General features: G+C 46.3%; 1 protein-coding gene across 2 annotated transcripts in view; it reads right to left on the bottom strand.

Moving 5' to 3' along the window:
- COL1A1 (collagen type I alpha 1 chain) overlaps window positions 1-1,030 on the bottom strand; it is a 30,544-nt gene extending 29,514 nt beyond the window's left edge. For both annotated transcript variants that reach the window (XM_069634357.1, XM_069634358.1), the window contains exon 1: window positions 830-1,030. In XM_069634357.1, coding sequence (XP_069490458.1) covers window positions 830-905 — 76 coding nt within the window. In that variant the 5' untranslated portion in view covers window positions 906-1,030. The remainder of the gene's footprint in view (window positions 1-829) is intronic.
- Between the last annotated feature and the right edge of the window lie 15,058 nt (window positions 1,031-16,088).

Below are 16,088 nucleotides of genomic sequence, written 5' to 3'. Positions count from 1 at the left end.
CCTGGACCTGCTGTAATGCCTTTCAAACACTGAGTCTTTAAACCACAGAAGTTCTGAGCTGTAACCCTCTACCTTATTTGCCAAGAGATGGGACATCTCCGCATTATCTGCCAAGTGACAACTCCTAACACAACTCTGACGTCCACATTTTAGCACCCGTGAACAAAACATACTCTGTACCATTTTGACTGCAACAATAAGCAGATGTACTCTACCGATGCGTCACTTTTGCACTCAATTCTGAAAATCAGGCCTTTTCACATTTGTGCAGCTTTTGGCATACATTTCATAAAGCTAAAGTGCTCACCATAAACACACGCTCAAGCACATTTCATTACAAAAATAGCATATTTAGGTTGACAAAGGAATTAAATCTGTATACAGCTTTGTTACACGACAGTTCGTTTAAGGCTTTTGTTGTGTACGAAGCTTAAAACCACTGGCAAACTTGCTTTGCACAGATGTTTGGCAAACCATCCAAAGAACGTTTAAATAGCCTACTAAAGCTTGGAGAATTAAAAAAGTATGCTACTGCTAACACAAATAAGAAAGCATGCTACTACTCGGAAAAAGGTTGCACACATTTGCAACTTCCCAGAGAAAGATTAGGAACACTTTTCATTACTGTACAGAGAAGTCTGAAAAAGACTACAACTGCCCAGAGGAAGCCTGGGAAGGCTTGTTGCACTACTGCAATATGCAGAGAAAGTGTAAAATCTTTGCAGCTGCTCTGAGAAAAGTCGCACACAGGGGCTGTATCGTTTTTGCAGCTGGAAGAAAGTTTTAAAAGTTTGTTGCATAGCGTAATAAGAAATAAAGTGCTACTTACCGTCTTCTTGGGCCCTGACCAGGAGCACAGAGGCCGCCAGCAGGACCAGTAACCGGTTATCCACAAAGCTGAACATGTCTAAATATTAGACATGTAGACTCTTTGGGGTCCCTGGGTTCTTTTAGAGTCCGGTCATACAGTGGATGGTCTTGCCGTGTACTTTTCAGTTCCAGCCCCAGGAGAAACTTCCTACTGTCTCTGCACTGGCGGGCTCCCCTTTTATACCCAAGCAGCACTCTGGAGAGGGTGGGGACCACCTCGCCTCTGCTAGGGAGCGTGCACTGGGAACATGGACCAGCCCCCTCAGCCAATCAGAGGCCGCCGAGCTGGAAGAAGGGAAGAGGAGAGAAAAAAAAGCCCAAGAAGAGTGGAGTTGGCGCTGCCCCCCCCTCCTCCGCCCAGGCCAGCACAGGGGTGAGGACCGGCGCTTGACTCAGTTCACTGGCATCCCGGCTCTGTTGCTGCAGGAGCTGCAAGGGGATGCTCGTGGCACTCGGGCTGACAGCTCAGAGAGGACCCCTCTCTCTTTAGTAAAAGGAAACCTTGCTGGAGGGGATCCTGTCCTGTGCAGGGAAGCTGACTTTGGCGAACAACTTAGAGGCAACTTTCATTGTGGGGACGGGTAGCTTACAGGAAGCATTGCACGGGGGACTTTACGGGGAACCTTACATTTGGGAGAACTTTTACTGGGGTTGCTGCTTTAGGGAACCATTTTAGAACAAAAAGCGCAGTCTCGCGGCAGGTTTAATTCCCCTTTTCAACATCACAGACAGGAAAGCGGGGGGCTGCGTTGTAAAGAGGGGCAGCTCTCACTTTACCGCTTACTGCTCTGTGTAGAATGGGGGCGACACAGGGGCAATGAAGAGAAATGCTTCCAAATGGCCGACTATTGAGCCCCAAAACCAGAAGAGCCCCTTAGGCAAAGGGGTTCGCAATCGACTGCGCAGACGAAGCCGGACCCCCTTTCTGCTCTTTAATAAGCTTCCTTTGCCAGTCCCTCACTGCGCTGTGGGAGCTCTGGGAAGGTTGGGCAGTTTCAACCTCGCCGGGGTGTCACTTCATGATCGAACGAAGCCCCTGCGATTAGGAAGGCATTGCACCCCAATGTATCCTCACATGAACTCGTTAATGCTACCGCGCGAATTCTATCCAACGCATACGCCAACTTTGCGCATTTGCATGGACCATTACCCCAGTTCACTGAGCAGCACCCCGGGGTGTCAGCAACTCGGGTGTTTGCAAAGTTCTTTATAACCCATGTGCCTTTTCCGCGTCGGGTGGCTTATGTCTTTTGCTGTCTGTTCTGGCTGGCATCAGTTCTATCAGGAATCGCAGTGGGTCGTTTCTCACGGGTCTCTGAAGATGGTGCGTGCATTGCGAATCTCAGTTCTAAAGTGTGTGGCTGGCCCGTTATGCCCCCCCCCCTTCACATCGATGCTGCACCCCACTTATGAGCTCGTGTCTTCCCCACATTTCAGCTCCAAAATGCCCTTTTGTCTCACGGTCAGGAAGGCGAACTAAGAGGACGCAACAGGAAGATGTCCTGTCAAAAACATTCCCCGGATTAAAATGTATGTGTTAAAAGTGAAACAATAGCCCACAGCCTAAAGATATGAGAACAGGCGTTAGTTACTCGCAGTTCTAATTGGATTCAGTGCATTTAAGCCACTGTTTTATACATTAATAAGAGACAATGCATTTTTCCGCGTTGGGTTCAGAAAGGGAAGGCAGATCTTGGCAACAGGTCCCATCTGTGTGCATGTAAAAGAGCCACGTTGGAGAAGGAGGGTGGGGGAGGGAAGGCCACATGGCACCATAACATGCGGGTTGGGATCCAGCGCGCCGGTAACAGAAGCTATAATTACTCTCAGACAGGCGGGTGCCCGGGTCCTCTGCGGCAAAGGTGGCACGGTGCGCCCTCGCCCCGGACTCCGCAGAGAGGCACCTTACCGCCTTCCCTAGCGCCACTGGCTTGGCTAGGTGCTAACTCCCCCGTGCAGGACACAGACTCACGCCTGCTTACACCGTCTCAGCAATAGCCCCATCTCTGCAAGAGAGCACCCCCCCCCCTTTGCCGGGCACCTATTCGCCTGCATTTAGCAGGTTGCAATCGTGCTCTTTGTTATATTCTGTTGTATTTTTGTTGCAAACGCATTTTTCCAGAGAGAACGACTACGTTTATATATCACCCTGGAATGTCATCTTTCTTTTTATTGCATATAATCATTTCAAAGATGCGTATCTATTGGACTTTTTGCATGCTACTATTTTGATGTAGCTTCCCGTGGCATGCATGGAGTCCATCCACATTGCTTAATTCACGTATCCTTTACACCGCATTACATTATTTCGTTAGATGTCATTACATTTGTTTTTCTAAACGCTTGCAACTGTGTGTACCTTTCTTGCACATACTTTGTAACGTGTTGCCATGGGATGTGTTGCTGTTGTTTCATGCACCCATATGAGTATGCCCCCCCCCCTGAGCCCTTCAGTAGGGCCCTTGTCCCCAGGAGCACCGTGAGTGTGACACGTGGCCCGGCACCCATGCGAGTATAACACTATTCTCTGCAGCCCTCAGTATGCCACGTGCCCCCGCACACACATTAGGCTATTCGACCCCTTTGAGTGTGACACGTGCCTCTCCACCCGTTTGAGTGTGTCGTTTGCCCAGCCACCCACTTTTCAGTAGTGCTCTTGTCCCCAGAAGCCCCTTGCGTGTGACACAAGTCCCTGCACCCTTTTGAGTATGACATTTGCCCATGCACCTCCTTTTCAGAAGTGCCCTTGACCCCTGAAGCCCATTGAGTATGACACGTGTCCTTGCAAGCCTTTGAGTATGACACGCGTCTCTGCACCCCAGAGGATGATGACACGTGCCTCTGGCCCGCTATCTCCATGTCACTTGCCCCAGCAACCCTGACCATGACACATATTGTCACCCATATTAGTATGTCACTTGACCCTGCACCCCTTTGAGTTTAACACTTGGCCATGTACCCATATGGCTATGCCACCACCCCCCTTTCAATATGACCCTTGCCCTCTGCAGCCCCTTGAGTGTGACACGTGTCCCTGCATCCATATGACTATGGCACTTGAATCTACACCCTTACCCCAGGACACTTGTCCATGCACCCATATGGGCATGCCACTTGAACCTGCACCCTTTCAGAATGGCCTTTGCCCCCTGCAGCTCTTTGAGTATGACACGTGTCCTGCACCCCTGAGTATGACACGTGTCCTGCACCCCTGAGTATGACACGTGTCCATGCGCTCATATGAGTATGGCCTTTGGCCCCTCAAGGCCCTTGGACACCTGCTCCCTGCACCCTTTTGAGTATGACACGTGTCCATGCACACCTGTGTCACGTGCCCCAGCACCTATATTAGTATGTCACTTGACCCTGCACCCCAGTATGTATGTCACTTGCGCCCTGCACCGTTTAGGTAAGTCACGTGCCCCTGCACCCATATTAGTATGTCACTTGACCCTGCACCCCCATGAGTATGTCACTTGCTCCCTGCACTGGTTTCGGTATGTCACGTGCCCTTGCACCCATATTAGTATGTCACTTGATCCTGCACCCCAGTATGTATGTCACTTGCGCCCTGCACCGTTTCGGTATGTCACGTGCCCCTGCACCCATATTAGTATGTCACTTGACCATGCACCCCAGTATGTATGTCACTTGCGCCCTGCACCGTTTCGGTATGTCACGTGCCCCTGCACCCATATTAGTATGTCACTTGCCCCAGAACCCCCATGAGTATGTCACTTGCTCCCTACAACCGTCTGAGTATGACACGTGCCCCTGCACCTCTACGTGTATGGCACTGACGTGCTGGTTTACCGTTTTGAGTGTGCCCCCCGCCCCCCGCAGCTATATGAGCATGCCACCCGCCCTTGCACCCAGGGCCATGAGACTTGCCCTCTGGACCCATATCAATACTGCACTTGCCTCTGCAACCACATGAGTATGACACGTCCCCTCCAACTGCTGAGACTTGTCCTGGCGCCCGGAGGAACATTACACGTGCGGGCCCCAACACACATATGAGTTTTTCACGACCCCCCTCCGCTCTCGTGCCCCTTCACCCAAATGGGTTTGTCCCAGCATCCATGAGTATACCACTCCACACGAGACGCAGAGAGTGCATAGGTGCCCCAAATGCTGCGGCGAGGGTTAACTCACTTTTAAAACGCCCAGTAAAGCTCCCTGACCCTCAGAGAATACATCGAAGGGTCGGGCTGACTTGAACGCGTATACAGATGCCGTACACGTGGGCGACTTCCAAGCGTCTCATTTTAGGCGGCGCGAGCTATTTGCTTCATCTAAAGGCGTTTTCTCCCTCTCGGAGACTTGTCTTGTTGGGATCAGGACACGTTGAAAGATAGAGAGGGTGGTTGGGGGAGGGGAGCAATCACGCGGGCGAACATCTACCATTTCTGTGGACTGTAATTAAATGGAAACGTAGCTCCACCAAAGCACAAGTCTGTTTTTTTCAACAATACGTATGTCTATACATAAAAAAAGAACTCTTGGCTTCATTTCAGATTCTGTATCCAGGCCCCCTAGACACGTTGCAAGACCAAGCTTCTCCAATCAGGGCCTGCTTCCCTCACTTGAAAAAGCTGGATGGCTTCCAGGCTGGGGATGTGTCTTTCATTTTTTTTTACCATGACAGAAAACGAGAAGAATGCATTTTTTTCTCATATGTACAGTGGGAGGGGAGCGGAGAGTGCCACCTCACCACTTACAGTCTCTGCACTGAACACTTTTCAGGAATGCTGTGGTGGATCTTTGATGACTTATTGAAGAATGAAGTGAGGAGGCAAGTCTCGAGCCTGGTAAAGACAGTCTTTTTAAGCAAATGTCCAACTCTAGCTAACGTAACACAGAAAGAATGGGAAAGCACCGTGGGTTCTGTACTGCCAGCAATATTACAGGCTGGGTGCTGTGCATGCACCCTGGGCATTGGGGTACATCAGTCCCATTTTGTGGAAGAGGCTCTTATTTACCTTTGTGCGCCAGTATGTGCGTATATGTGTTGTATGCGCATGAATGCAAATGTGCGTGTGTGTGTTGAAGCATTGTTTGGCATGCCATTATTTATGTGTGTGTTGGGCAATAGTGGTTGAAGTGATCAGGAACGGAGTTAATAATAATAATAATAATCTTGCATTTATATAGCGCTACGAACCCTCAGGCATCTGAGCACTGCTTATTATTACCCACGGGTGTGTGGTGCACATTTATCGACCTCAGAAGGATGAAAGGCTGAGTTTGGCCTGCCGGGATTCGAACCTGCCTCAGCAGGTTGTGCACAGATGTCAAAGGGAGTGCTCTACTGGCTGTGCTATCGGACCAGCTCGTTCCATGAGTTGTATTATTTACTCTTCACAGTTTCCCTACTCGTTACAAACATTTCACGATCCCGAAGCTGTTCTTTTTGAAGTCAAAGCATACCTCTTCATTTTAGCATCCTGCAGTTACAGCTAAACGGAAATCTGCTTGGCCACACATTCACGAAGCCTGGATGGCATATCAGGTTGGATGGACTCTAAATGGCTTCATCCTAGCCAAAGGAGATTCAGGAGGGCCTCCTAACACGAAGACTGTGGGCCTCATTACACGGAAGGCGTAAGGGTTAACGGTCACCGGTAATGGTACCCGTGACCGTTAACCCTTACCGCCTTACTACGAGGTCCCTTTGCGGGTTGGTACTTTAACGCCTGCTTTTTAGCAGGCATTAAAAACCAACCCGCAAAGGGACCAGGGTGCTAATTACGGTACCGCAATTTGCGGTACCGTAATTAGCACCTTCCCCATTCCCATTATGCCCTATGGGGCAAAAGTGGGAATGGGGAAGGGCAATGGGGGAAGGGGGAATTACCGCCCCGCCAACCTTGGAATAGGATGGTAATTCCCCTTTCCTCGAAGGCGGTGCCGGTATTTTACCGGCATGGACCCACCGCCTACCGTGTAATGAGGCCCTGTATCTTGCCACACCCTGTACCTGTACCCTGATATTTGATAGACTTGTCATTTCAAAAACGTGTCAAGTTATTAGCTCAGGTTACACTCTTAGACATTACAATCCATAAACGTTTACGCTATTTGAAAAGGGTGCTACTTTAATATCAGGCGGCTATGTGGGATTTCTCCCATATCGCCAGTCCAGAAGTCTGCAGCTGTTGTAGGAGCCGTACTGACTATTCCCTTTGGCTATTGTAATGCACTCCTGTGGGTGGCGGTGGAGAGTGGGGGGTGGGGAGAGGGGTAATAATTCAATTAAATGTATTAGAAGACCTCCAGGTGGCTCAAAACGGATAGGTTTCTGAATGTAGAAAACATGATCATGTCTAAACACCTTACAGGAACCTGCACTGGCTTACAGAAGAGAATTCAGCTTAAGGTTCTCTGCATCATCTTCAAATGTATCCATAGGTCTACAGCTGCCCACCTTAAGGAAAGTATCCCACCATGCACCCCAGAACAGAACCTTTGCTACGTGGAGGACTACAGACCACATTAATTACATGAGGTCTCTCTGTCAGACCAGCGAAGAGCAAAGCCTGGGGCCAAGGTTTTGGTATTCATTACAGCACACGTTTTTCTAGGTTCAGGCAGCTGTTGAAGCAGCATTCCTTCAGGTAGGTGATTAATAAAGGTTCCAGTGGAGCTATGATCAGCAAGTAGAGGCAATTGATTTCACAAAGGTGATGCGTTCATGTTGCACCTGACTGACCGACCGACCGAAAACATGAAAAACAATGCAGGCAACCTCCTTTTGCATTTTCCACCCACTCGGCTTTCAACCTGCCCACGCCACAACACCTTGACATGTGTTGCACCCTCCTTTTGCCTACACACACCGTCCCTGATAGAGTCACAGTCCCACTAAGGTTATTGGTAAAACTCTACCACGGGTTGGAGAATGATCTGGCACATCCTGCGGAACAAAATCCCAAGCACCTGATGTCGTGCAGGAACCAAGGCTGCAATACGTGAAAAAGGACCTGATGTACCCTCTTCTCCACCTCCCCCCTCCCCCCAAGATCCCCGCCCCAGCTACGATGAATGAATCATTGCTATGGCATTGTCATTAGATGCTCCCGGCTCGTCTTTAACCCACTCCCCTCGTGCACATGGGTCTTTTTGAGGTCTCAGCTTTGACAACCAGCATGGTCCTTTGGAGATTTTATCAAAAGGTGGTGGGTGGCACCCAAAACAGAGGTATACTTTGGAACTTTTCGTTGTTGCTCGGGACTGCCATTCCTTTTACTGTGCTGATATAGTCTCCTCACATAGCCACCCCCTACTGCAGCAGACCTTTGTTACCCCCACACAGGACAACCTGGGGGGGGGGCATGATTTACACCAGCAACTTATAAAAACCTCTTCTACCTTCCACACAGTCCTTCTCTGTGGCAGAAGCTTCATCCCTCCTTTCTTCATTTCCGCGTTGGCTCACCACTGAAGGTGATACTTTGCCTTTTTAAAATGGCGCTCACACCTTCAGCCTACTCCTCTGGACTGCCTTGCCTGTAGAATTCAATCAATGCAATACCACAAAGTGGCGAAAGCTCATAAAATCAGACTTTTTACTTCTTTTATACTGCCCGCTAATAAAATTCATAAATAGCTATTTGCTGCGGCAAATCAACCATCTGCGGCTATGGCCTCTTATATTGTGGGCATACAGGGCCTCCTCTTTTGGGACTAACACACATTTGCTATTTGTGCACCCCAGGTCTCTAGTAATCATGAGAGCTTGATATTTGCCTCGCAATGTTCTGTCCACAGGCTCCTGGGCTCTGTCACTCTTTTCCACTTTGATCTGTCACTTGAGTCCATTGTTTCTCTACTTCTACTTTTCAAACTAAACCTGGCTTCTCTCTGGAACCCTCGCTTGTTCTCCGGAGTATTGCCGATGAGCCATACTATTGTGACCTAGCCACCACTGATAATACCTCTCTGCAGTCTAATGTGGGATGATAGTTACTCTACTGAAGAAACCCACCATAGATCGGGATGTCTTCTCCAATTTTCATCCTATCGCCCTTTTGCCTCTCGCAGCTAATCCCATAGAATGGACTGGCACCTACAGGATCTGTGCAATCCTGATACTGTTATCTTTAGGACAGCTTCAACCTAGCCGTGGACACCATGTCAGTGCGAGTTATCACCATGACTGATCTCCACTCAGCTGCCATCATAAGTGGTGTCCCTGCCCTGATTCTTATCAATTGGTCAGTAGCTTTTGACACACCACTGGCCGCACGTTCTTGCTTGGTTGCCTTTCACAGACTGGCACCAGTCGGACTACCCTGGCCTGGCGTGCATACCTTTGATCTGAGCTAATTCAGCTGGGTTATCTAACTCCAACCAGCTCCCAATCCATCCGCTATTGTCTGGTTTAACTCTGGGTTCTTCATTGTGGCCCCTAATTATTTGAAGTCTACATTTGGCCGAGCCGATTCCCACCTTTTGGCTTGCATGCCTCTCCTGTGCTGTAGAGACCCAGATCCTGCTCCATTTAGACCAGCATTCGCGAGTGAAGCACACAAACAGAGCTATTGGATGAGAAACCACTGATTGAAGTTCAATTGTGATAACATGAAAGGTTTTGTTGATGAGTAGTGAGCAGGTCCTCATGCATGGCCTCTGATGGCCAGCAAGCATGGGTCTTCCACCCATGTCTGTGTGCACAATCTGCAATCTGGCATTTGACGCCGATGACCCACTGTATACTTTGCACTGTGTATTTTGCCCACAGTTTGTCAGATTATCTGCCACACTGAAGTATTTGCTGCCCACTGTACTCCTGTTCTCTATATCCTAGATTAATTGTTCATCCCACTGCTTTCTATTACCCAAGATGCATTGTTGCTCACTATACGTTGCACCATGGTGTCCAAATTATATTTGTTTACGGCACTCTATTTATTTTTGACCCAGATATCTACATCTGCTTGTGGGGATTTTAGATTAACTGCCTCTCCCTTTGCACTACTACCTACACTAGATATTTTGCTGCGCCTTGAACAATTGTTCACTCTTGCTCTAGATTGTATTACTGCACTATCAATCGTTGATCTAGTTTAGTTTTCTGCCTATAGTATATTTGCTCCCAGGCACTCTAGATCCATTGCTTGGCCTACTGTATTAATTGTTGCTCTAGATTCATTTCTTGCCCCTCTGTACATTTCCTCCAACATGTTCCAGAACATTTGTCGGGTAGATTATTTCAGTATAAATCTGTATTCATTTTCATTGTGTAGCGGAATTCATTTACTTTCACAGGCAGTTTGTTTGTGTAGCTAGTTCAATTAATCTTGCAGCTAGTTTAACTTTATGCCCAACTTAAATGGCTGTTACAGTTATATTGTTTTATTTTTTGAAACCAGTGCAATCCCATTGTGTATATACATCAATTCATGGTCTAACTGGGCCCAATTGATCAGTCTCGCAACTACACTAATCCTATGCCTAGCTGGATTGCTTATTGCAGATATGTTAATTAATTTTGAAGATAAATTATGTGTTTGATGTAGCTAGATTATAGACAGACTAGTGTATGCAATTAGATCGATTGCTGCAGGTGGACTATTTCATTTTGTACCACTTGCTAATTCTCTCCACTAACCACTCAAATTCGACCCTCAAATACAATACACACAAACCAAAACAGCTTCATAATACTTCTACAAGATGGCAAATAACAGAACAGTACACCTCTTCAACATCCGACATCCCACAACCGACACCAGTGCACCCTAGTGCCATAGGCACACATGGGGCCCCATTACGAGTTGGGCGCAAAGGGATACCGGGCACCATTAAGGACATTGTTGCCGGTAATCCCTTTGCGCCCTACAACGAGTTCCCTTAGCGGGTCCCTTCCTTAACGCCTGGTTTTACCAGGCGTTAAGGACAGGACCCGTTAAGGGACTTTAGAGCTAATAATAGTACCGCAATTTGCGGTACCGTTATTAGCGCCTTCCCCCTACCCATTGAGCCCTATGGGGGCTCAAATGGGAATGGCTATTTCAATGGGGACTTACCAGTCCCGCGAAGGTTGGAATAGACCGGTAAGTCCCCATTGAACCAGGGCGGACTCGGTAACGGTATTGGAGGTAGTCATGGCACAAATAGCGCCATGATTACCTTCATAATTGGAATGAGGCCCATGGTCTCCTTTCTGAAACCAAATGCCTTGTTGGTCGTTGGTCTGTAGACAAAATAACTAGGAACTCCCCAGCATGCAGAGCTGAGGTCCTTCCGGTATGCATGTGCCAACATGCGAGCAAAGCAATCTTGAATTTTCCTTCTACCCACTAACCACTCCCAGTCCGTTCCCCTTAAGATCTGCCAGAGAACATGCAAATGAAAGAGGTGGCGTATAAATCCAAATAATAGAGCATTTATTACAGGCCTTGGCCTCACCATTTGTACTAGAATGCCATCTGCCATAGTGTACCAGCCTTAGCGTTTTGATTTGATTAATAAAATGATGCAGGAAATCTGTTTCTGAAAGCGGGGCTTGCTAATTACCCCCCATTTCATATTGCTCCATGCTGAAATTATAGTGCATTTATGTTTCTTTTCTGAGACTGTCCCCTGACACCCCTAGCTTGAGCTATACAGTGGCATGAAGTCCGGTGAAAAGGTCAAATTGCATTACTAACAGCTGCTGGAACACAAACTTAAAGCAGGCAGAGATGGCTTTTAATGGTATACACCCCTGATTCAAAATATAATTGTGTGTTCTAGTCAACATGGTGGCACTGACAGGTTAAACTTTAAATCTACGCCATGCATAGTGCCTACAATGCTCAAACAATTATATAGCCATAGAAACTTGACATGTTACTAGTGTCAGCTTGGTGAGCAGTTTTGGCAAGCACATACAGCGTCCCAGCTGCAAAAAGGTTCAGGCTGAGAAAAATCGAATAGCCCGAGATATTGTGGGACTAGGTAATGGTTTGTGCAGCAGAAGGCGCATGCATTGTTTTTAGTTAGGTTTCACACATTTTGTATGCTCACATATTATTATTATTAGTATTATTATTGTTGTGTTTATTGAGCGCAGACCTAGCTTCGAGAAGCAACAGAGCGCTTTACAAAGGTATACAACAGTACAGATGCATAACAGAGCGATTTTCAGAGGTAAGAACAGGACAGATATAGAGCAGGGGTGGGATACAGAGGGGCACAAAGGAGGGGTATAGCTGTACCGGCTGGCGGGGAGGAGAAGGGCGGACGGCGTCTAGCGATTCAGGTGGTGCGAGGGGCGTTGCGAAGGCTTAGGTGTTGAGGCGACACAGCAACACAGAAAGAGCAACAAATGTACTACTGTTGCGGTTTCAGAGGTTATAGGTAGGGCAGTATTACAAGCCCAGCGTTTAGTCGATGTATTTGAAGTTATGGACAGTAGTGAGGTGAAGAAAGAGTGGAATCAGGTGAAAGATGGAGTCAGAAAGGTACCGTGCTAGGAACGAGATCAGTGTGCTAAAATGGCAAAAGTATGCCATATTGGAAGTTAAGGCCTGGTATACTCTGAACAGAATAGAATGCCGTCCCAGATGTGGAGTCACGGCTCTCTGTAGCTTAGCTCAAAAAAACAAACCCCCTTTTCCGTTCTCCACGGGAGAAGCTACGATCAGAGGCACCTGAAGGGCACAGATAAACACTAATTGTATCCAGCTACTAAGCACAAATAATGTGGGAACGTAATGTGATCTGCAGTGAAAGCTGGTAGGGATGCGCCCTTTGAAGGACACATTCATGGGAGCAGGGCCTAAGGTTTTGTGACACCAAAGGTGAAGGTGAGGATTTAGAGCACTACTGCCTTCCCAAAGAATGGCCATCCCATACAAATTACAAGTAGACACACAACCAACAGAAAATAAATCCCTGAAATTCAGACTCAAGATCGGTACCCCAGTGTCGTGATCACTGTGCACCTGGGGTCTGAAGGATATAAGAGTGGAGCCGTGTCTGGAACGTTCCATGATTTAGGATAGGAGGAGCAGAGGTGATGCCAATAAATACAAGGTCGGGGAGGCAACATGTGTGCACTATGGTGTCTGGTATAATTAGAAGGCCTATTGGCCATTCATGCAGAGTTGGCCTCACCAGTTTACTTTGATCATGTCTGGGTCGCAGGGGTGCACATCATGTGATGGTTACGATTTCTTACTGTGTGAATGAGATAAGAACACCCATTCTGGTTCTGGAATTAATAGTGATGATGTAGTAAACCGCATGTATAGGGGAGCAGGCTTAGATTAGATGTGGCCAATTGGTCCAGGGACTATAGAGAGACATTAGCATGTTATATAGGTGAGAGCGCTCCATGTCAGTTTAGTTCTACGGAACCATCTGAGATCTTTTTGCATGTAATAAACCTTGTTTTCCTGTGCGAAAATGTGAAGTGCTTATTTGGCTTTTTAGATTATTTTCCCGCTCGGTATTTGGGTTACTTTCCTTTCCATTTCGTGACCTCAACGTGATCCCATACTCTCTGCGAAGTCGGGGTTGTCCCAGCCACGCATCCTGGGGTGCGGCGCCCATCTGCAGCGATGAGTCCTCATGCACGACTTGAAGAGCTTTGCAGGCACCATGTTGCAAGAAGGCCTTTCTGCACTTTAGAGTGAGACTCTGCTCCCAGATTGTGCATACTGTTGACGGGACCCCGTATTGGAGGAACTCAGGAGAAAGCATAGATGTAAGTGCACCTTTGTGGGAAAAAACATTAAGGGGAGAGTGTTTATGTGTGCAGTAAGTTGATGGTGAGTGGGTGGAGTGTGAAAGACCAAGTGGAAATATATAGCGGTTTAATTTAAGGTGACGTCACAGTATATATTATAAGGATAATGGTGAAGAAAGAGTAAACAGGAACTTCTCAATTTTAGAGGAAAGGCAGCGTTGCAGAATTAAGTAAGAGGTGAGGTCCAGTATGTGGAGGACCTGGGATCTCTCCACTCGGCAAAGCAAGGGAATAGAGGAAGGGTCTACACCAATTGTAAATAAATGTGAATTTGGTTTGTGGGCCCATTATGTGACAGGTCCGGGATCCCTTCGCCTGGCACAAGGGGACGCAAGGAAGTAAAATCCCTTGTTTTGAAGAAAAGACTGAGGAAGGGTCTAAACCATTTTGCATATAATTGTGGTAGTATTGATTTGTGATTAAGGTGTTTTTGGTGTTTTTGTGGCGTGGATTGGTGATGGTTAGGTTGTGGAGAGAGAGGTGTGTTGTGATAAGTGTGGTGTGTGGGGCAAAGAGAACCAAGAGGGGGAAGAACGGGGAGTGTGGCCAGTGTTGGCAATGCTGGATCAGTGTTTAGGAAGCCAAAGTTTGGTATAAATACGACCTTCATGCAACCAACCCTTACCCCACTTGAATATATGTGTACAGCGCTCCAGCTTTATAGACAGTGGTCAAGGAGGTGTAAAAATAATAGTGGAGCTATGGATTTTGTAGAGAAATTGGTGTTGTTTCCAGTGGAGGCTGGTGAATTTTATAAATGGGTGGGACTGGTAATAAACATTTGCCATTAATACGTGGAAGCGACCGAGCGTAGCAGGCGAGCCTTAAATATAAGAGGGAGGTTCGGGGGTGTTCTCACCCCGAGAATATTTTTTTAAATAATGGGTTAAATGGTGCATTTTACAGCTAATTTCCTGAGAAAACTGGGTAAAAAAATACAAAGTTTACAAACAGATTTCTAGTGTAAGTCATGAAAAATCGATTTGATGCCTAGTCATTAACAGTGCACAGGAACATTTCCCAACACATCTTTCCCACTATAATGCAATTTTCTGCCATTGCAAATAAAAATGTAATGCTGACTGTGCCCATACATGCCTATGCTGGCTAAACTAATATATGCCAGTATTTACATGTAAGAACGTACTAGTGTTTGCTTTGACCATATTACCCGCAAACATACTATTGGAAAACATGTCCATACTGGCACTTGAAACATGTCCTGACTGGCTGCATTCTGTTGGCTGTTGGGGCCACATAGAAAACGCTCGTCATGTTGGCTTTGCCCTTAACGTCAGTTTAAGATGGCATGCCACAGTAATAAAACATGACCATGTTGGAAGCACAAATTACAAATGTCCACGCCGCCCATTTTATGAATACACTTCATGATGGCTTTGCCCTCTTAACACATTTCCAAATGCCATACCCTGCCATACTAAGAAAACCTTTCCAGATTGGGCAAGTAAGAAGACTTATATTGGCTTTACCTTTAACACCAGTATAAAACAGTATAAAATGCAATTCATAATAAGAAATAATGTTTCATCTTGATGCATAAATGCTACTGCACGTAAGAATGTTCATCTTATTTGCTTTGTTATCTACAAAAAGAAGTTCAATTCCTAAAAAGGTGCCATACACACATGGGTCTCCTAACTGGCAGTAAAGTAATACTATAATACTCAAAAATACAAATTTTATTAATCATACAAAATCAATTATTAAAAAATCATCATAAAAATTGATCATATCACATAAAACAATTAACCAACCTTAAAACAACACAAGTGCATCAACCTAAATGGGTTCTAATCATAAATTTAATCTAGGGTCAAACACGTGTAACCTAATCACAATGAGATCCCTTTGCCTAAGATGTTTTTTTGGCTATTTCATATGTTAAATTTGTAGATTCCCAACATGTACAAGTTTCTGTCCCATTAGCACACCAATGTAGGACATTCTTCAGGAGTGTGGAGTATCTTGTGTCGATTCTATTCAAGATGAAACTGTATTACCATGCCTCAGTCTTCTGGTAAAGACGATGTACCCTGTTAGTAAAAAGGAGGGACTATATTACTTCCTCAAATCACAGTGTTAGTCCAATCACTTAAACTAGCTGTGTCACCCTTATCCTCATAAGGGTAAGAAGCATGCTATTATTTACATACCTCTATAACTCGGGGGTTCAATATGCTGGAGTCTTCTCTAACCTTAATTGGCTATCTTATCGGCAAATTCCAGTTGCTTTAGGAAATATTGCCTTATTTCCTCTATCTTCTCTCCTAATGTACAACACATATTGGCATTAAACTCATGTTGGCATAGTATGATGTTATATCATGCCTTATTTTCATATACAAATGGGTCTTACCATATTCTTTCTGGCTATCATATCAATATGAATATGTAACCGAAATTAGCCCAAAATGTCACTCCATCCAATTATGGTATATTTCAACTTCTACAAGAGGCT

Source organism: Ambystoma mexicanum, chromosome 13, assembly GCF_040938575.1.
Source record: "Ambystoma mexicanum isolate Mex_15411 chromosome 13, UKY_AmexF1_1, whole genome shotgun sequence".
NCBI lineage: Eukaryota > Metazoa > Chordata > Amphibia > Caudata > Ambystomatidae > Ambystoma > Ambystoma mexicanum.
The sequence above is the reverse complement of the archived record's forward strand: the minus strand, read 5'-3'. Positions and strand labels throughout refer to the sequence as shown.